At 36.6% G+C, this 23337-nt stretch overlaps 1 protein-coding gene across 1 annotated transcript in view; it reads right to left on the minus strand.

Annotated features, from left to right (window-relative positions):
* The window catches only part of ANKRD50 (ankyrin repeat domain containing 50), a 45931-nt gene extending 22958 nt beyond the window's left edge, over nt 1-22973 (minus strand). The window contains exons 1-2 of the mRNA XM_032146864.2: nt 22686-22973; nt 20238-21509 (exon numbers count right to left, since the gene is read on the minus strand). Coding sequence (XP_032002755.1) covers nt 20238-20749 — 512 coding nt within the window. The 5' untranslated portion in view covers nt 20750-21509; nt 22686-22973. The remainder of the gene's footprint in view (nt 1-20237; nt 21510-22685) is intronic.
* Between the last annotated feature and the right edge of the window lie 364 nt (nt 22974-23337).

A 23337-nucleotide genomic window follows, 5' to 3' on the forward strand; every position in this document is an offset into this window, starting at 1 on the left:
GATGGTTCATTTTATGTGCCAACTTGACTGGGCCACAGGGTGCCCAGACATTTGGTCAAATATTAATGCAGGTATGTCTGTGAGGGTGTTTCTGGATGAAATTGACACTTGAATGGGTAGACTGAGTAAAGCAGATTGTCCTTCCTAATGTGGGTGGTGGCCTTCATTCAAGCAAGGATTGAATACAACAAAAGGCTAACCCTTCCACCTGACTGCACGAGGTGGGACAGCAGTCCTTTTCTGCCTTTGGACCTGAAAAATCACCTCTTCTTGGGTCTTCAGACTGCTGGCTTTCATACTGGAATTTACACTATTAGCTCTCCCGATTCTCAGGCCTCCGGGCTCCACTGAAATGAAACTAGTGGCTCTCCTGGGTTTGCAGCTTGTTGACCACAGGTCTTAGGATTTCTTAGAACCAAAATTGTGTGAGCCGATTCCTTACAATAAATCTCTTTTAATACATAAATGGCTCTGTTTGTCTGGAGAATCATAATACAGGGCTTACTGCAAAAATTTCCCTTCATATAGGTTACTTTATTAAATTTACTCTTACATAATTTGTGTTTTTTAAAATGTGTATTCTATATCTTATACTTGTACCTACAAAACATTTATATCTTCCCATCCACTTTTGCAGTATTAGTCTATTCTTACCATACTCCAAAGTACTAGATAAAAGGCTGTATGATTTTTTTGGTTTGGGCTCTAGAAAGAAGTAAATTAAGCTGCTACCAAAGGAAATGCTAGAGTTACACAAAAACAAACAAAAAATTCATGTGTCATTAAGAGAGGAGTACCTCTCAAATGCAGGGACATTTGTAATATGCCAAAATGTGGCAAAACCTGTTACTGTCACTCAGGAGTAACAATGAGTACTCAACATCTTTCTTTGACTTCTGCAAGACTAGAGAAATATCCATATGTCATCTCTGAAATCCCAGCTTCCAGAAAAATGGCAATACACAATTACCTCATTTCCTATACTCTTGATATCTGATCTTAAGATTAAGATGCATTATATAAATTACCAGCTAACCTTTGAGGAGAGGGAGCAAATCTTCTGAGAAAAGTCTTTTTTAATATTTATAACAGATTTATTTTCATGTAAGAGCATTTCCCAAAAATGTACATTTCCAACTAATAAGCTAGAAAAAATAGATATTGGTAATTAAGAACAGGACAATACAATAAACAGTACAATAAAATAATCAGTTATTTAAAATAAATAGCATTACCTTTACAAATTAAAGTGTTACCTTAAAAACTTTTAAAAAGACCAGGCATGGTTTACTACAATTAACTGCTGTAGGCTTTAACATCTCCCCACTCTTGGGATGCTGTTAAATAATTCTTACAATTTTTGATAAAAATTATACTACTAGAACACTCTACTGTAAGTTTGGTGTGAACAGTACAGTTATATTTCTTTAAGGCCACTGACCTGTGTGAGAGATGGCAAGACCAAGTATAGAAAGAAGTAAGGAAGAAAGAATCAATTGCAGCTTATGTACCCCAAACAAATTTGTGAGTGTTTTTCAGAGATACATTGTCTGACTCACTTATACTTTCTATTAAATAGTATAGGCATACATTAACTCAATAAATATAACGTATTCTCTTTGTTATGGCCTTCAGAGTAGATGGTAGAGGAATATCAGGAGGAACAATCAAATAGGACTAAGAGAGAAAGGAAGAAAGGACTAGGACAGAAGAAATAGAGGAAGAGCCTCTATGGTTTGAATTGTAAATGGAGTGGCAATTCCCCAGTTTCACTTATGATTCAAAATATTATGTTATTCTGCACTTGTTTTGTAATCCATTGGTTTTAAAAAGGAGAATAGTACTTATATTTTTAACTCTCCGAAGATACTAAAGTTCAATAAATTATTTTTTTGGGTTATGATCAGTGTAACATTAGTAAAACAATGTTTGTAGCAAGGATTTCCCATTTCTGCTCTAAACAGTACACTTAAAACATTCTGATGTCTCATGTAATTCTCTCCCCCTGGCCCTTTTTGAGTCTCCTACAAACAGTGCAATATGAATGAAAAATACACTTTTCTCTAGGAAAAACTGTGTGCCTCTAGTGAAAGGTCCTAAAATTAGGGCAGAAGAGAAAACTAATGCAACAGCAATCCAAAATTACTGATCAATGATTTCTACTTCAAAGCAGTACACAAGTTGAGCATTCCTATTCCAAAAATCTGAAATACAAATCCAAAATGCTCCAAAGTCTGAAACTTTTTGAGCACTGACATGATAACACAAGTGGAAAATTCCACACCTGACATCATGGGACAAGCCGAAGTCAAAATGCAGGCACACCACACACAGTTTATTTGTGTTCCCAAGGGAAAAATAAAAAATTACCTTCAGGCTATATGTATAAAGTATAGATGACACATAAATGAATTTCATGTTTAGACTTAGGTCCCATCCCCAAGATTTCTCATCATGTATATGAGAATATTCCAAAATCAAACAAAATATATATCCAAAATCTGAAACATTCTGATCCCATATATTTTGGATAAGGTATACTCAACTTGTATTAATTCAGGCTGCTCTGCATTCGGAAGTGGATAATGAACTAAAACTCTCAAGTACTAAACACTCAATATATAGACACTGAAATATATGGTTGGAAAGTGACTTAACTGGTAAATATTTTAAAGCAATTGGGCTTTCTGGAGGGAGGTAATGGTTGGGAGGATATAATGCATTTGTCTTTTAAATTAAATACATATGTAATGTATGTTGATTAATTTTCTTCTTCAGGAAGTCAAGCTAAATATAAAAAAATCATCCTGCTATGTTTAAATGTTTGAGTCCCTCCCAAAATTCACATTAAAATCCTAACCCCCAATGTGATGGTATAAGAGGCAGGGCCTGTAGGAGGCAATTGAGTCATGAGGGCAGAAACTTCATAAATGGTATTAATGTTCTATAAGAGACCCCAGAGAGTTAGCTTATCCCGTTTATACCATGTGATGACACAATACAGCAAGAAGGTACCATCTATGAACAAAGAAACAGGACCTGACCAGACTTCAAATCTGCCCATATCTTGAGCTTGGACTTTCCTGCATCCAGAACCAAAAGAAATAAATGCTGTCGCTTATAAGCTACCTAGTCTATTGCATTTTGTTTTAGCAGCCTGTACGGACTAAGACACAAACTGACATTTATGCCTAGAGTACGTAGAAGCACGATCTCTATGGATTTACCCATTTATCCCTCACCCAAATCCGGTAAATTAGATACTATTATCACTTCCATTTCACAGATGAAGAAACAAAGGTTTTGAGGGTAAGTAGCTTGCTAAGTGAGACAAGTAGTAAATGGCAGAAGAAGAAATAGAATTCTCTTCATTTCAAAGTTTCTCTTCTTGTGTTAAATTGCTTCTGAAAATATCAAAGAGTGTAAGATAAGAGTGTGAGGTCCAATATTAAACAAGGAAGTTCTTAAAACCTGGCTAAACCAGGAAAGTGATGTTAACTTTTTAGCAATTAAATTAGCTGAAAATATTTTTGTGGAAGAAATAATATTGTAACTTTTAAGGTCTTCTAACTGAATATGCTACTTTTCAAATTTCACTTTCCTGAGGGTATTAAACATTCCTGTTTGCTACAAATTCTTTACTAAAAATCACTTATCTCAATACCGAAATTCCAGAAAAATCAATAGATGGCAGGTGTTTGAAATAATTTTTCTGAAATTATTATATAATTAATATCAAGGGTCTAATTACCTACAGCTCCTGAATTCACTAAATCTGGATCTGTAGTTAATTACCTGTGATGTATCAGAATACTTTTTATGTATATCTGAAGCCTGCTCTCACAAGTTTCATTTTATTCTCTTACCTCTTATACTACACTAAATGCAGAATTATGATTTTTAAACAAAAATATCCTCCAATTTAATGGTTTTCAATTGTGAGTATCCATATATTTTTTCTACATTACCAGTTACCTTGATATTTATGGGATTTAAAAAATTAAATTATATATAACATTAGCAGTTTATCCATTCTGAATTCTGAAGCCTGAAATCTCATTACTACCTAGAAGGTAAACTCTAAATGTAAGTTTTGATATAAATTTCAATAAATAGAAATGAGATTTGTTTTGATGCTAAATTTCACCTAGAAACTAAACTTTCTAAAATAGTTGGGGAGTATACGCTGACACATCTGCCTATCACTTTATTAACCAAATGATTAAAGTCTTGCAAAAAGCCAGGTATTAAAATTATGTTTTTATATAAGATGAGAAGTAGAAAAAATAATGCACTAACAATTCTTACCCAATATATCTTGTCTTATTTTGGGAAAACAAACCTAGACCTTCTTTTCTTAGGAGCAAAATTACCCATCCAATAAAGTAAAGCAAGTGGAACAACAACAAAAAAACAGGCAATACAATTAATACTTCCAATCGGGGAACAAATATTATCTATGCATTTACTAGGATAAAAAACTAGTAAGTAAAATTGATAATTAAAATTAGTCCAGGAGTTTGGCCCAAATGTAGAATATAATTTGTCTCTGAATTTTGGACTAAGGTGTAGTGATTTCACGCTTTTATGAACTGTCTCCCCTTTGTTAAAACATAGCAGGGAAATATGGAATTGAAAATAAAAAGAAAAATATAGCCAGTCAAGAATAAGGTAAACATTTCAAAGTATCATAAATGAAAAAGAAGCATAATAAGATAAAATCTCTAGCTTGCCAAGAAAGTATGCAAGGCAACCTAGAGATTTGCTGATGGAAGTAAAGGGAATACAGGTTCTCCCACTTCTAGCAACAGGACTCAGGCTCACTGTTTGGAACTAGGAGCTGGAGCTAGGGTATGCCCTATTAATAATGAAAGAAAGATAAAACAAAAAGCACTGCTGACTACCACCCAAGGCTATGGCTTTTAAGAAGCAGCAGGGAGCATATAAAGTTAGTCTCAATGGAGACAGGAACTGAACCTAAAAAGATCATGGGTCAGTGACTGAATTTACAAAATCGTTAGTATGAGCTTGGAGTAGGAACTTCATATCTCAATTTTTAGCCCTCATTCGAGATCATACTGGGGATGGGGAATGGTGGAGGCAATCAATAACAATTAGAGCAGGAAGAACAAAGAGGTAGAAATGGTAATAGAGAAGAAATCCAAAAAAGAAAGTGAAAAAAATTATAAAACTTATAATACCCAAAAAGAGAGCAACAAAATCAATGATCAGAATATGAATTCATATCCAAATTAATTTATAAAACTGCCAAAAAATTAAAAGAAAATGTATAGGTATAAAGTTAATTTTTTAAAAAGAAATTATTTAACAAAGATATATCTCCAATAAAATTGGAAAGAGCCAGAGAAATCTTGTTTATAGAAACTTCTACTGCCAGATAAAATGTAGTAGGTGGCAGCAGCCCAAAACGTCCATTGCAAGAACTAGAAAAAAAATGAATAAATTACAAAATTTATATTTTTCAAGATATGAGAGGGCTTGCTGAAGCAAGAAGATAATATGAATTAGAATTTCAGAGGATAGGAGCTCTTCCAAAGTGAGCAAAAGAATGACCTGCTAATTTCTTCTCAGGGGTTATTTGCTAATTTGGGAGGCCTATACTGATTTTAGTTACAGACTAAGAATCAGGTTTGGCTCACCCTCAGGGACTCTACCAGGAGAACCAAACCAGCAAAGCTTTCAAGGGGTCAGTTATATTCCTCTAAGCAAAGTGCAAACATGTGGTGTCCCGAACACGAGGCTGAATTTCCTCAACGCATGTTAACTTAAATTCTGGGCCATGCTTAAAAAGCTGGGCAACTTGGCCAACTGCATCTAAAAGCCAACATGAAATCTCTCATAGTATCTTGGAAACAAAATTCTGCTAAAGGGAAGGTGCTTACTTTAAGCACGTAACTCAGGAGATTTGCAAGAATTTGAAGGTATAAGGGGCAGGAAGCTAAAGAGCTAAACACAATTTCTTATGTTGGGGGAAAGAACTGAATTACCAAGGGTCTTTCAGAGCTGAAAAGACTCTTATGACTTTCCAACCAAAAGCTTAAGAGAACCACATAAAAATAACAGAAATAAACCAAGGGTCTTAGTAATATTATAAAAAAGTACCAGCCCCACTTAATGCCTGACTGCATCAGCCCCTCACCCTATCTGTCCAAGGTTTTCTTGTTGTTGTTACTTTGTTTTAATTAGCCTTTTCTGATAAAAGACATCACCTGGAAATCTACAATCATTTAACACACTATCAGACATAAAATAAAAAATTATTAAACAGAAAAAAGTCAGGATTATAGATTATCTAGAGAAAAAAGAGATAATAGATACAGACGAATAATGCAAATATTTTTGTTGGTATAAACTAAAATAACCATGACTAATATATGTTAAAGAAAGTAGAGTAGATGGATAAAAATAGATAAAGAATTATAATTTAAAAATGTAACCTATAAAAATAATGAAATAAAATTCCATTCTAGAACTAAAAAAAATATAATATTTGACATTAGGAACCCTGAATGTATTCAACACCACTCTCATTAGAACAGAAGACAGGATTACAAATTCAAAACACATTGATAGAAAATACCCAAAATGAAGGACAGAGAAAAGAAAGAGAAAACAGAAAAAATGAAAAAGATGTGTGGAACACAGTTAAAAGGTACAACATACATACAATTGTGGTCCCCAAAGAAAAAGAATGAAGAGGCACTATACTATCTGAAGAAGTAATAGATTAAGGCTTTTCCAAACTTATGAAAAGCATCAATCCACAGATTTAAGAAACTCAATAAATATAAAATAGAAAAAATACCAAGAAACCACATTTTGGCATGTCATGCCAGAAATCCAAAGACAGAAACCCTTAAAAGGAGCCCGAGAAAAAAGGCATTATCTCCAAAGGAGCAAAAATAACACTTCAAGAAGCTTTTCAACAAACACTAAAATTAAAAAGGTTTGAAAAAAATGAAAAACAATGCCATTGTTTTAAGTTTGTCTTGGAGAATATAGTTATTGTTTTATCAAAATGTTATATTAACATGTAATGAATTATTATTAAACATATGAATACATATATTTAAAATTTATCAGTTTAAATTTCAAATATAGCAAACACATTGATAGATATAACTGACATAAAAATTATTTGAGGATCTCAATAATTTTTCACACCCCACATCCAATATGTCATATACATCTTGAAACATAAATTAGGGTACACTTTTCACTTGTACTGATACTTCACCAAATCAAATCCAAGCACCACTGTCTCTCACTTCAATTACTGCACTGGTACTTACGGGTTTCCTTAGAAGGATAAAATTGCTATTTATTAAAAAGGAGAAGACTAAGGGAGCAGCAAGATGTGGGATGAAAGTGAGAAGTCTAATTTTGAACATGTTCAACATTAGAAATCTAAGCAAAGAAGTTGAGTAAGCAGTTAGATTTACAGGTCTAGATTCAGAGAAGAGGTCATGGCTGCATAAATAATATTGGGTCCACTGAGATACAGTTGATAATTAAGGCCATTAATGAGCTTTATGTAAGAAGCAAATGTAAACAAAAGCCAAGATTTTAACCCTGATGTATTTCAAAATCAAAGGTTGGTGCTATGGTTGAGTGTTCCTGCCAAAACTCATGTTGGAAGCTTAATTCTTAGTATAGCAATGTTGGGAGGTGGTCAATTTAAGAGGTGAATAGGTTATTCAGGTAGATTAATATGTTTCTCTTTAGATTAGATCTCTAGGGAATTGATTAGTTCCCAAGAAAGCAGGTAAGTTATAAAGTGAGGTTGCCTGTAGTGTGAGGTCTCTTTGTATGCACCCGCTTCCCCTTCCACTTCTCTGCCATGCTGTCACATAGCACAAGGCCCTCATCAGAAGCCAGGCAGATACCAGCACTATGCTCTTGGATTTTCCAGCAACCAGAATTATGAGCCAAACAAACCTCTTTTCTTTAAAAATTATCCAGCCTCAGGTATTCTTTTATAGGAACACTAAATAGACTAATATGGGTGGTGAGATATAAAGAAAAAGTTGCTGGTATAAGAGGAGAGAACCAAGTGAGGAAAGTGAAGAAAGTGTTGCTAGAAGTGGGGTAGGGTGGAGGATGGGCAGCAGGAGATAAGTTATGTCAGGTTTTTCTGCTGTGTTGAAGATTTTGAGAATTGGATTTAGCAACATGGAGGTCTTGGAATACTTGTAGAGTGGAAAATAGAGCTTGATTATACTCTAATAGGATCATGAATGCATGAAAGAAACAAAAGTAAATATAGACAGAATTTTTTGAAGCATTTGCTGTAAAAGGGAACAGTGAAGTTGAGTAGGAGTTGAAGAATGATGTAGGCTGGGGGAGTGTTTTAAAAAGGGTATTAGTACAGGATATTTGAATAATGATGGGAAAGGGTAAAGTGCTTAACTATGTCATTGAGTAGGTGAGATGGGGTGGGATCTGGTAAATAAGTGAATGGAAAAGGAGCACAGATGGTTTAACCGTAGTTAGAGTATAGATCCATACTCTACAACCATAGTTAATGTAAGGCAGACTATGTAGATGTAAATGCAGGAGAGTTAGTACAGATCTTCTAGTAAATGTATAGATGTTCTCTTCTAAATATATATACGTGTGTGTGTATATATATGCTATTTATTTTTATTTACTTTATTACTATATATATGCTATTTTATTTACTTTTTATTATATAGGAAGCCAAGTTAACAGCTAAGAGTAAGGGTTGGGAGGTGGGCAGGGAGATATTAGAGGTTGAGAAGAGAGAAGTGTGAAATGGTCAAGTAGGTGAGCAAGGGAATGGATAGTTAGTGTTTCTCAGAGTGTGGTATGGGGACCCTGGAAGACTCTGAGAACTTTCCAAGGGGTCTGTGAGGTCAAAATTATTTTGAAAGAAATATTAATATAATATTTGCTTATTTCACTCTCATTTTCTTCTGAAGATATGGTGGAGCTTCCAGGGGCTACACGATGTGAGGTATTGTAAGAGACTGAATGCACAAACAGTCCAATTGGGATTTTTGTTAGGACTGTATTGAATCTACAGGTTATTTTGTAGGAATTGGCCTGTTTACAATACTGAATCCTCTAATCCATAAAAATGATACGCTCCTCCATTTACTTTTTTTGTTTTTCTTAATGTTTTGGTTTCCAGTGTACAGACTGAACACATCTGTGATTAGATTTATCACCAAGTATTTGGCTTGTTGTGTGTTATTGTAAAAGACAATTGTCTGTAAATGAATTAAAGAAGTCTGAAAACTGTTGCTATAGAATAAAAAATGTACAAAACTAGAGTTTGTCACAATTACGTGTGTATACCTATATATCTCCCCTTATGGTCAAACTACATAGATTTCATAAAAAGTAAATTCACAAGAAGGGTCATCTATGGGGTGTGTGTGAGTAGAGTAGATCTGAATTAGAAAGGATACACAGGGACTTTAAGTGTGGATTATTTGTTCTTTAAAACAAGACAGAAAATTCAGATTTAGAAGCAGATATGACAAAAAAAAAAAATGGGTAGGTACATGTATGTTTGCTTTCCTGTTTACTTTCCTGTATCACTGAAATGCTTCAGGGGATGAAAACAATCTATTATTTCCCCAACAAATTGCTTTCTTATAAGGATTTCTTATCCTCTGGGGCCATTAATTTTTCCCTTTGAATTCCTGTGACTTTTATTGTTTGTGACCTGTGTCACTCTAAGCGGCAATTTAACCAACGTACCAATTGAGATTGAATTCAAGTTTTTTCTCCTTTCCAAATAAATATTAAGTGACAGTCTCAGAAAGAATGACAGCTATTCCACAGATCAAACTATGGATTTATGGAAGAGAGGCAAAAGGTGACCTCACATGACTCTCATCAAATAACATAAATCTAATGCTATTCAAAAGATTTTCTATTTGATAAAAATTAATTTCAACATAAATTTCAAAAGATACAAATACAATAACGAAAATAGGGTTTAAAAGAAATCCTTTTCATCTATAACTATATAATCTACATATATAAATTGTTCCACAAAAAAAAAAACCATGGACTACTTAAAAACTGAACATGGCTAAAGCAATAAAAATTATCAGTGTGAACAAAATTATAATGTTTTAAATTAAAATGTAAATAGTTATTCATTAATTCAAGAAATAATTACTAAGTTCCTACTGTATTATAAGCCCTGGATACAAAAAGGACAACAAAAGCAAATACTCTGTTATGCCAATAGATGGGCAGAAAGTCAAAAGAAACAAATGCACAAAATAGTTCCAGATCGTTACAGATACTGAAAATTAAGAATAAAGACAGCTAAATGGAGTGACGTGATTTAAGACAATGACTGGCTAGGGGACTTCTAAAGATTTAGTGAATAAGGAAAGCTCTCTGAGGAGGCAATGTTAAAGATGGTACCTAAATGAAAATAGGGCAAATAGCCATACAAAAATGTGCTGGCTGGAACATGGCCTATTTCAGAACATAATAAGGGCAATGTCGATGAAGAGCAATGTGCAAGAATAAAGTAGTACAGGATAAGGTCAAAGGCTAGGCAAGGGTAGACCATGTAGAGCTTAGGTTTTATTCTAAACATAGTAAGAAGCCACTGGAAGGTTTTAAGCAGGAAAGTAACATGATCTGATAATTTTGCTTTGTGAAAATAAGAGAAACAACAATAGCAACAAGAAGAGCAGTTAGGAGTCTAGTGCAGTAATAGTCCAGGCAATAGAAAATGGGAGTAGTAGTGATCGACAGAGAGAGAAGTGGAGGTGTTTGTTTTATCTTGGAGACAGAACGAAAGTATCTGGTGGATTGAATGTAGATGACGAATGAAAGAGAGGAATCAATGGTGACTCCTATATTTCTGATAAAAATTAGTGACTTCCCATTTTAAATATTTAACTTTTGTATCATTAGCTATTTTCACAATAGTGGTATATCATAAACATTCCAAAACTCTGTGGCTTAAAGTAACAATCATTTTAGCTTTCTTCTGCATCTCTGCTCTTGGTGATTTACTCTAGGGTTGGAGACAAGTTACAGGTTGGGTCCCATCTGCTCCACAGCTCTCCCATGTTCCTTCGATCAGCAGGCTAGCAAGATCTTGTCCCTCTCATGGTGGTGGCAGAAGCACAAGAAGACAAGCTCAACTTTACGCTTCTGTTTGGGTCATGTCTGTTAATCCACTGGCCAAAGCAAATCTTAATGGCTGAGCCAGAATTAAAAGATAGAGAAATACACTTTTTTTTTTGTTTTTTGAGATGGAGTTTTGCTCTTGTTGCCCAGGCTGGAGTGCAATGGCATGATCTCAGCTCACTGCAACCTCCGCTTCCTGGTTCAAGCAATTCTCCTGCCTCAGCCTCCTGAGTAGGTGGGATTAGAGGCATGCACCACCATGCTCGGCTAATTTTGTATTGTTAGTAGAGATGGGGTTTCTCCATGTTGGTCAGGCTGGTCTCGAACTCCCGACCGACCTCAGGTGATCTGCCCACCTCGGCCTCCCAAAGTGCTGGGATTACAGGCATGAGCCACCACGCCCCACCAAGAAGTACACTTTTCCTCTAGTGAAAGGACCTGCAATCTCTTATGACAAAGACCACTAGTAGATGGAGGTACAAAGAATAGAGACAAAAATAGAGACAAATGAGAGAACCATAAAAGGCTACCAGTTTCTGGAAAGCTCCAAATCATTCTTCAAGATAACCACGAGGAATATGTAATTCTTCTTAATACTTAGCTTTAGTAAGCAATTACAGAAACATTTTCAAATTCTATTTTATCATTAAAGACTTAGCTAAACATATGTATAGTAGAAAGAAAATGGCATTAGAAATATTTCTGAGATTAGGTTAGCATAATAGATACAGGTTTGAAATTTAAAATAATGAAAATTATATGGTCAAAGACACTACTAAAACAACTAGAGGGTAAAGACAGGCAACCCACAGGAACACACTTCAAAGTGATTTGTTCATTTGTTTGTTTGTTTACAGAGATGGGGTCTCACTGTGTTGCCAGGCTGGTCTCGAACTCCTAGGTTCAAGTGATCCTTCCACCTCAGCCTCCCACATGTGTGAGCAACCACACCCAGCCAAAGAGATTTTTAAAAACAAAAAAATAAATATTTAGTTACCTTTTTTCATAAAAATCAAACTATTTTACTTCACAAAATTAAAATTAAAAAAGGCAAAATTGCTAAAAACAAGAGACCTAAAAGCAAACTGCAAAAAAATCAAATCCTCAACATATATCAAACAAAAGCTTCATATGTCTACTGTTTATATAAAGGTTTCACTAAATGCTAAGAAAAAGAATGTTCTCACTTGTCCATATTCCCTAGAAGCTTTAATATGTCTCATAGACTTAAAAATAATTCTTGAAAGAATAAGCATAATGCGCTCTGTGAGGTTATAGAAATACACGTTAGATGAGGCATAACCAAATTATTAAAAGTTTCCAAAGCTAAGCAGAGAAATTTGAATTTGTTCTGTGGGTTATCACAGGCTCAGAGGAATGTCCTAAAAAAAAAACACTGTTTTACTATGGTTAATTAGGCAACTGTGAGAAAAATGAATGAAGTAAGTAGGTCAACTGGAATGGGTGAATAAAAATTATAGATTAGGGTAAACGAATTCAAGGACTATCCCAAGAACAAGATTAAATATTTTAGACTAGAATATTATGACAGAAGACAGTCAAAGAAAACTCTAGAATCCAGCCTAGGACAGTGCTTCTCAAAGCACTCTAATGCACACAGGATTCACTTAGGGATCTCATTAAAAGGCAGATTCTGATTCCCTAAACCTGAGAGTCTACAGTTCTATCAAGCTCCCAGGTGATGCTAATATTGATGATCCTAAGATCGCATTGTTTAGTAGAAAACGGCCTATGAACTAAGAATAATTACAGAAGCTAGATAAGGAGCCAGTTTTCCCAGATTTGTAGATAATAATCAAGCTTCCTATTATATGCTTTATCATCCTGTTTCTTCCTTCTTAGCACTTATCAAAGGTGTGTTCTTAACATGTATTCTTGTGACTATTTGTTCAATGTATTTTACCTCACTTAGTGTTCTGCTTGGCTCAACACTTTAGCCTTAATACTTAGTACATATCTAACACATAGTTGACACTGAATACTTGATTAACAAATAAATGAATCATCAATGAATAGAAATGCTTCAAGAGAAGTTAGTTTAAACATAGGTTAGTGAGGGACTACCAAGTGAAAGGATACATATTGATCAGAATGATAAGGCTATTGACGCAGATTTGATTGCTAATAAGATGGTAATCAAATCTGCGTCAACAGCTTTATCTATGCATTGGTAGCCGTGTAAGCAAATAATATAATTGAAGGCATATGTGTAAAGAGAGAAGCTCTAAGCTTGTGGGGCAAACACCCAGAGAGGACCCACAGGAAGGTCCACCAAAGAATGGAGTCAGTGCGAGATTCTGAAAGAAAAAAGTGCAAATACTGAAGAAAAAAAAAAAAAAAAGGCTAAAGGCAAATTGAGCAGTAAGTTCACAGGCAATCATGAATAAACATCTTTCTGTAAATGTGTAGAGATGAACGTTAGATTTTAGTAAGCTAGGAAGAAACTGATAGGGAAGAGGAAGGGAAACTGATAGGGAAGAGGAAGCAGCGCTTGCACATGCAAACTCCAGACATTATGAGAGCAAATTCTGGGAGTGACAAAAAATATAGCATTTTTTTTCAGAGGAATAGAAAACATATTTGTCCTTGAAAATGACTATAGGAGCCAGGCTGGCATGTGTAAATACATGAACTGGTCCTGGTACAGAATAATAGAGCATGGTGAAGACTGAACCAAATTAGAGCATGCAGGACTCATATAAAGACAGCAGCTGACTCAAGTCTGTAAGATTACTGCCTCAAAGGAATGAGAAAGAAGGACTGCCAAAATTTCCAGGTTTTTTTTTTTTTTTTCCAAGAAAAAGCAAAAATCTGGATATGTATATGAAATTTGCTGCATTGGGGAAAAAAAAAACATACTCAACTTGTAGAGCACCACTTCACTCTCTCTGGTCTAAAAGGAATCTGAGTTATCAAACAATAAATTAGATTGCAGAACAGAACTAAGAATGTGGCTGACTTCAAAGTTCTAAGTATGCAAACAGGAGCAATATGTTATGTCATTAGAGCAGAAGTGATTAGAGGTTGAGGACTGGTTCAGCAAATGATAAAGAGTACCAGGAACCAAAGGAAGCAGCACTTAGATTGAAATATAAAAGGAACAGACAAGCTAGGGTGAAGAGAAGACTTTAAGAAGGGAAAGTGGGAAGATTTGAATAAATGGAAGTTTGTATCTTAAAGTAGAAAGGACATAGTTAAAAGTTGGAAATGATAGACCATTCAGTGAAAGGTGATGATCTTTAGACTAAAAGACAAACATGTAAAGTTTTGATTATGAAATTATATTGATTCACTTATTTAAAATTTGAACAGTAATGGCACTTTAGAATCTTTTAATTTGACAATACTTAAGAACAGATGACAGTTATTTTAAAGAGAACTAGTTATACAAGATTGATTATGAATGTAATATATTTTGCCTTGAAAACATACAAGTGAGGGTAAGAAGGAGGCACACATTCCAGCCCCCTTCTGTTCTTGGCTTCTTTGTTGAGTGCCAAAAATACCTGGAGCCAGTTGAGACAGGAGATAGATATCTGGCCACTTAAAACTATCTGGACTAATGCCATACTAATACATGCTAAAGAACAGACAGCAGGTTAATAAATTAATAATCACTATACCAGTCTGGTCTGCATTTAAAACTGACCTAAATCACGTAACATTTCAATTTCCTTTCTTATTCAAGAGCTTCACCCTTCTTTCAATTAGGTTCACAAATATTCTAGATAGGCAAGTAGCATTATGCACTCATTCAAAAGACAGTCATTTAACAATTATTATATGCAAAGTGCTATATACAAAGCACCATGGCAAATATAAAAAATTCATCAGTCATGAATAACGTTATGAAGCATATGCCTAATAGGGAAGATAACAAAAGATATATGCATAAATAACTACAACACGGCTGGGCACGGTGGCTCAGGCCTGTTAATCCCAGCACTCTGGGAGGCCGAGGTGGGCGGATCACGAGGTCAGGAGATCAAGACCATCTTAACTAACATGGTGAAACCCCGCCTCTACTAAAAATACAAAACATTGGCCAGGCATGGTGGTGGGCGCCTATAGTTCCAGCTACTTGGGAGGCTGAGGCAGGAGAATGGCGTGAACCCGAGAGGCGGAGCTTGTAGTGAGCCAAGATCACGCCACTGCACTCCAGCCTGGGTGACAGAGCGAGACTCCATCTCAAAAAAAACAAAAACAAAAACAAAAACAAAAAAACTGCAATGCAAGCTACAAACCTAAACAGATATAAGTGAAGATCCATAAATGCTCCTGGAAGAGATAAGATTAGAAGGATTATTCAAACATTCAAAGATTCCCATTTGACACACAAAACAAATGTCAGTATTTGGTCTCCCAGTCTGCACTCTTTTTCTAACAAGGCATACTGCCTTCCACCATTAGCACAAATTTTCCATTAAACTCTCAAAACTTAAGAGTTATTCATCTTTAATTCTTTATTGCAATTTTACTCCATTTACACTTAACCCATGGTACCCCTGAAGATGTTTAATTTTTCCTGTTAACATTACACAGAACAAAATATTTTTACCCAACATAGGAAAACTGACATCACATATCTGGTCCTGCAGACTGTTAACAAAAAATAAAAGTGAGGTAATGACATACACTAAGAACAAAAATTTGTATTTCCAACACCATATCCTTTTAAATCTCCAAAACGATTTCTGTTCAAAGTCCAGAAAGGTGTTTCTGGTTGAATGAAATAGCTATCTTCTAAACCAGCCACAAAACCTAATGCTACTACCCTCCACCCCTCACTAACTTAGATGCTTGAGTTTTTTGTCAAAAAGAATTGGAATTTGTTTTATAATTATAGGACTACTAGGAGTCCACCTCTGACACTAACTCTAGAAAAGACACAGTCAATGTAAAATATACAAAGTTTTGCACTAAAGGCCTAAAGTGGGAGGCAGAATTAAAGAAATCAGCCTTTGGCTCTCAAAGTAAGTAAAAATATAAACATCAACTTAGTTTCAGAAATGAGGAAATAAAATATTGTAAAGAAATTAACAATAGCATTGTACTTTAACCGGATACGAAAAATAAAAATGAAAAAAAGATAGCAATGTGTCTTCATATCATTCCCTTTAGCAGATCACAAAATTCTACTGATGTTTAAATGTTCATGTATTTCATAAACACTGTAACAACTATTTACTCCGATGGTGATTTCTCTCTCTATGAGTAAGATAAATACTAATGTTAGAATTTAAGTTCCATGAAGGCAGAATTCTGTCTGTTCTATTCCCTGATTTATCTCCAGCTGAACTCTACCTAACACACAGAAGGTTCTTAATAAATAACGCAAATGAACTATGCTTAAAACACAGAACACTCTCATTACTTGTCATACAAATGAATGAATGTCAGAAGAAATTTCGTGACAACTAAATGTAAGAAACTACAGAATATACTATACCATGTCAGAAGGGAAGAAAGTGGCAATGTTTCACTAGATTAAGATGAAGTTCCTTTCATTCTTCCTTAATTATTATGAACTAGTAATTAACAAATTACGATTTAGCCATACAAGTTCATGTATTACGTATTCTATCTACTATCAGTAGGCACAAAAAAAAATTAAAGAAAGCTAGGAAGTAAACTGAAGAAAAGATAAGTGGATTTAAAAAGCATCAAGTAAATCACTTCTCTGCAATTTCCCCAGCTTTGTGAATCTGTGAATAACTGAGATTTTTTCATTATCAACTTTCTATAACTATTAAAATTGTTTCACACATGAATACGGATGCTCCTTAACCTATGATAGGATTACACCCTGATAAATCCATTATATATTGAAAATATCTTAAGTCAAAAATGCACCTAATAACTCTCAACCTACCAAACATCATCGCTTAGCCTACCCTACCTTAAGCATGCTCGGAATACTTACATCAGTCTACACTTCAGCAAAACCATCTAACACAAAGTTTATTTTATAATGAAGTGTTGAATATATCATGTAATTTATTGAATACTATATTGAAAGTAAAAAACAGAACAGTTGTATGGGTACTCAAAAGTAAGGTTTCTACTAAATACATATTGCTTTCTGACCATCCTAAAGTCAAAGAATCTTAAGTTGAACTATCATAAATTGGGAAAAGTCTGTATATGAAACCATCAATATTGGCAGAAATTTAAAGGTTAAAAAGTAATAATGCAAAAACTGGTTTTGGATTTAATTTTTGTCAAAAGCAAAAAATAAATATTTTCCTGCTGTTTGCTTACATTTATATTTAATCTCCTGTCATCTTATAATTAGCTACTTCCATTTCCATTTCCCTCAAAATATTGTAACTCTTTGGAAACAACGGTCTTCAGCCCCATTTTCCACCTGTTGAATTAGATCTATCCATGCCTAAATAAAATACGTTCCTATTAAAATTCTCTAAAGGACTTATTTAAGAAATCTGTCAATCACTAATAGAACCTACAATAAAATCTTGAATTATTTGTCCAAAAGTAGAAGCCTAGATCATGTAATATCACATACCAAACAAAAATAGATCTTTTTAAGTTCTGAATTGTGCTCTCAGGTTTGCAAGTGAATATAGCTGTATTATAGCTTCACAGTTTTAATGGAAATGTGTCTCTATGAATGATCAAAGAGTGTTTCAATACCATAGTTCCCTAATTAATATCATGATCAATTACTTTAACGATGAAGAAAGAAAGTGACTCAGGTTTTTGAAAAATCCAGTAAGAAATCAGTGAAGAGTACCAAAATGGTCCAAGTAGAAAGACTAATGCCTTCTCTTTTATTAAAGTGTAAACTGGGAATGCAAAGTGATTGGCTCCTTCTGTCAATCAGAAAAGCAGGGCTGGTATGGTTTTTACACACAGCTCTAATTGCTTCTTCTTCCTCTTCAATTAGTTAATAACTGAGAATCACACAGGAAAAAGAAAAAAATAAAAGAAACAATTGAATAAAAGAATTATTTTTCAGGAAAATCTATGATACCATAGAGAAAGCTATGCTTAGGATCAGAATATATCAAAAATATAGTAATCAGACATGATTTTTAAACATTAAACATTCAGGTATTAGAAATTTACATATGAATTTCAATAAATTATAAATTACATACCTTGGTTACATCAGATTAAGTTCATCTCAGACTAAGCTCTTTGAAAGTTATTGGTAGGTGTCAATAAATCTAAATAGCTTATGAAATTACTTATCACAAAGAAATGAAAATTCTGCTCTGCCACTAGTATCTTCAGAAAAAGCAGTAAGAGGAAAAGAGTTGCTTATGTACAGTTTTAATTCTATTAAAAGGTATAGTTTTATATTAAAGACTACATTATTTATTCCGTACAGTGATTCCATATTGAACACTCTCCATCAAACCTTGCATCTCACATGCCACAGGCATCAACTAACAGATTTCCTCATTAATTTAAGAATGATACAACAGTTTTAATGCTGACTTTGATGGCTAACAACAAAAGATAATAAATTTGCCTTGAGTTTTATTGGATTAAATTTACACATTAAAGAGGCTACAAGAATATCACACCTCTCAAAGATACATCCCTTTGGCTGACTTTAATAAATCCCTCCCATATTTGAATTCTGTACCATCCCTAACTCTCATTCTAGAATACCACTCTCTCTATCACTATATGGATAATCTGAAAACCCACACTCAAACCATACTGTGACACAACTCCTGTTCTCCAGCTTTGCCACACATAACCTTCTAAACTCCTCCTCTTCCCATCAAGTCCTCCAAAGAATTTCTAAGATTACTAACACACACACACACACATACACACACACACTTAAAATCTCAGCTCTGCCATTTACTAGTCTGTAACCTTGAACAATTTATTTAGCCTCTCTGTACCTCAGTTTCCTCATCTATAAAATGGGAGTAGTAACTACCTCACAGGATTATTATGAGGATTAAATGATCTAATATTTGTAAAGCACTTAGAATAATGACTGACACATACTGTTTACTGTAATTACTATTAAATATTTTCAGTATTACTTTCAAAATGTATAGATTTCACCCAATTAGATTTGAGGGTATCATAAAAACAAACATCACTCTTTTTAGAGTGATTCAAATCTCTCCTAGAAACACACTCAAGCAGAAGACAGCCACACACACACACACACACACACACACACACACCTCCAGTGCACAGTATACCAGAATCTTTGGAGAACAAACTTTTGCCCTCTAAGAATGTTATTGTAGAGAAAAAGCTTATGGCAAAATGGGTAATTCAAGCAGAAGTGAGGCACAAACTAACAATTTGCCTGCTACTTTTACAATGAGCAGAGGCATGATATGCAAAAAAAAAAAAAAGGTTTTCAAGGAATTATGTTTTCTTGAACAGATCTGAATCTGAAACCACTCTGGAAAGCAACTTGCTCACTTCCTGGACCAATCCATTTACCGTGGAAAAAAAGCTTTGTTAAAGTTAGGAAAAACCACTTTCTTTGTACCACTCACTAAAAGTAGTAAGATGATCCCAAATTTTCACTATTTATAAATTCACATACTTCAAAATATCAGTTTTTCAATTAGTTAATAGGAGAATAAATCCCAAAACTCATCAGCAAATTTTCTTCAGATTCTCAGTGGCCAATAATCTCCTTTAAAGAAAATCTTTCTTATTTAAAGAAATACCACAAGGAAAAAAAAAAAAGATACTAGATTCTATACTGATAAGTTCAGTTCACCCTCTGAAAATGTAACCTATTTCCAGACAGCTAAATGTGCTTCTCCACCGTGAAACAAATTTCCCTTACCATTTATAGGCAACGTAAGTAACGTTCTGTTATTAAGTAAAATTAAGTAAAATTATTTTAATCCATTTTAATCCATATGCTGTGCAATACCAAAACCTAAATTTTACTTCCTTTGATATTCAAACAGGTATATTCATAACTTCAGATTAAGGCCAAATGTACAGCATAGTAAAAGTAACCCACAAAGTTAAAACAAAAAACTACAACTAAAAATTAATTTAATTTCAGCATAGAAATCTGAACACCATGACATTTTTATTGTTACCTTTTAAATGCTTCGGCTGGGTTTCTCTCGCACTCCCCAGGCTGTAAGAGGCTTTGGACTGCTGGATCCCTTAGCTTGTCCTCATATCCTTGGAGTAGTCCACTGCGGCAGATCTGGGCTACTAGACCTCTAATAAACCCTCCAACACACAAAGTATCAGAGTCCTGGGCTTTGCAGAAATGAAAGGCCAAAGCTTGGCGATGTAAACCTCTCTGCAAACTTGTAGGTGAACTTGGCCATAAGAGTTCAGTACATAGGGCCGTCTTGCCACTGCCAGGCCCTCCTACCAACAACACACCCCAGGCAGCTCCCTTTCCAGAGACACCACTAGCATTATTCCCAGAATTCACTACAAGTGATGGTGCATTGACAGCACTATTGCAGCAGTTACTTTTCTCCTGGAGGCAATGCTGAAGCTTGTGGAAAACCCACTCCCTACAGTAAAACTGCTTCCCTTGCAGTAAACTGGTTTGAGCCATTTTGCAGACTTTCTCTTCCCAAGGATTAGTCATAATAGGTTTTTTATCTTCATTTGCTAGAGTCTGGATACATCAACACAGGTCTTTCCATCCATTATGACATAACTTGAATATTAAGTTGACTCTGAAGACAGAGTAACTAGTTACAGTAAAATTCAACAGCCACAGAGTTCATCTGTCAACAGAACGTGCATGACTTTATTTGGTTCCTTATTCTTGATCAGCAGTCTATGCATTAGTTGTTGAACTGAGGGAAAAACGCCTGATTCCACAGCTCAGCAACACTTTTCCTATATTTTAATGAGTCACATAACTCCATGGTTATAAATGGAGTTTATGTGATTGTGGATGTTTCAAGAACAGAGATGAGACAATACATGGAAAACTAAAGAAAAAACCCAATCTTTCAATTTGTACAAAATGCTTCTCCAGATTCCAAGTGTTAATTCTGCATCTGACAATTAGATTCAGAAAAGAGGTCCACTGCATTAAATGGCATCAGAGAGATTACATTTATACGGTATGAGGTACAGTATGTAAGTAGCTCTGTATTTCTCGTTGAAGGATGATCACTCAGAGTACTAGATCTTGCCAGTTTCAGGCATCTGGGCAACTGCCAGGGAACTGTTTCAGATTATAGTCTCTTATGTGGCAGAAATGACAACCACTGTTAACACCTTCTTAATTCAAAGCATTCATAAAATGCATTTTTCAAGACAGCAGATTCTTAATGAACCTGTTCATAGGTTTCTTGGTTTTAAGACGTCCAGGTAATCAACAATTCCACAAGTAACTAAAATAAAACAAACAAAAACACCTCAGTGCAAAATATCATATGTTAAAAACTTATTAAGGACAATAAAGGTTGCAGTGTACCAGTTAACGTAATCTCAAAAATCTACGTACTTCACCTTTGGCACTTTCAAAAAGTTGGACAAAAACCACTGAAATAATCACATTCTCCCCTCTGCATTTTTCTTCCTCGTTGTTATGCTTCCCAAACAGCCACATTTTAATCAAGTTACCCAAGATTTTTGCAACTTCACCATAGCAAGGGAGGGGGGAGATACTTTATGCACATACAGTAACACCCTTAACTCCAGGCAAAACGCTCATTCACAGTAGACTGGTAGAACAGCGCCAGCTAAGGAAGCTCTATTAACTTACACAGTCCAGTCAGTCAAGGACTGTCTACTCCTCCAGCCACACTTCTTTGTTGATAGTTTGCAAAAATCTAGGGGAAGATTACTAGGGTTGCAGCTAGATGGGAAACGGTTTTAAAATAAAAACCGATGGGGGATGATTGTTCTTATACGAATGATAAAGCAAACACAAGTAAAATGTGAATCCTTCCTTCCTCTGGGCCAAGGATGGAGGTCAGGGATAAAATCTACCGCTCTGGCCGGAGAAAAGGCTGCTAGGGAGAAATTCCTTCCAAGACAGGAAAGGGATAAAGAGTAGAGTGCTTCGGTGCTGGTGGGTGTCTGCCCACAGGTCCGGCCTCCAGTTTCAGCTGACAGACAAAAGGAACTCCGCGATTCCCAGCGCCGGGCACCACCTTGGGTTTGAACTGCCCAGAGGAGCCACAGGGGAGCCACCTCGGAGAGGCCACAAGCGAAGGTGCAGCCTCCACACCGAGGTCTGCCCTTCCAGAGGCTGGGAGCGCCTCTGCACCCCGCACCGCACCGAGATTGGGGTGTGTCTTTTGAAGGGGGAGGGGGTGACTGAGGTCCTTGCCAATCCCAGACGAGGGGTCGCCTCCCGGTCGGCTTCCGCCTCTGCGCTCCCGCCCCATGCCCCGCTCCCGCTCCCACCCGGCCGACGGCGGTGCGAGGGAAGACGGCAAATCTGGGGCTCGAGGCCGGAGAGGGTGGGTGGTTGGGTCAGGTCCAAGCCCCGGCCTCGGCCTCTCAGCTTCCAACCCGAGGGAGGGGCCTCGCTTCCACCGCCGCCGCCGCCCCCCGGTTACCTCGGCCCCAGCCGCCGCCGTGGCCGCCGCTGCCGGTGCCGCTGCTGCGGACTCAGTCTCAGACACTTGCTTCGCTGAGAAGTCGCCGCCAGCAGCGCTCCCGGGACTCCACTCCAACTGCAGCCGCCTCCTCCGCTGGGCCCGGGGCACGCTCCCAGCTCCGGATCCTCCTCTTGGCCCCCGGCGGCTGCCAGTTCCAGCTTTCCCAGCAGAATCGGTCGTGCTCGCCCCAGCCCCCACCGGCCAACCGCCGCCGCCGCCGCCGCCGCCGCCGTCAGGGCAGTGACTGTTTCAGGCAGCCCTCGGCCGGCCGGCTCCGCCCCACCCCGCTCCGCGGCCCCGCCCTCCCAGCCCAGACCCCGCCCCCGCCCCCGCCCCGCCGTTAGGCCTTTCTTTGCCCGCCGGCTCCGCCCCCGCGTCCTTCCCCTCCCCCACCGCGCCCTCCCACAGCAGCCCGTGCCTGGGCGTGTGCGGCCTCCTGGGACCCGCTGCCGGAGCGGCGGGGAGACCTGTCTCGGGGCGGCGTGGGGGCCCCGCCTTTCTCAGGGGAGGTGGAGAACGGGGCGGGAGCTGCGTTCTCACGTCCCCGAGCTCACGCGAGTCGTTGCCCCCACCCTCCCCGTCACCACTGGGCCCTGATCCTTCCTTTGTC

This window comes from Hylobates moloch, unplaced genomic scaffold (assembly GCF_009828535.3).
Source record: "Hylobates moloch isolate HMO894 unplaced genomic scaffold, HMol_V3 SCAFFOLD_3, whole genome shotgun sequence".
Lineage (NCBI taxonomy): Eukaryota > Metazoa > Chordata > Mammalia > Primates > Hylobatidae > Hylobates > Hylobates moloch.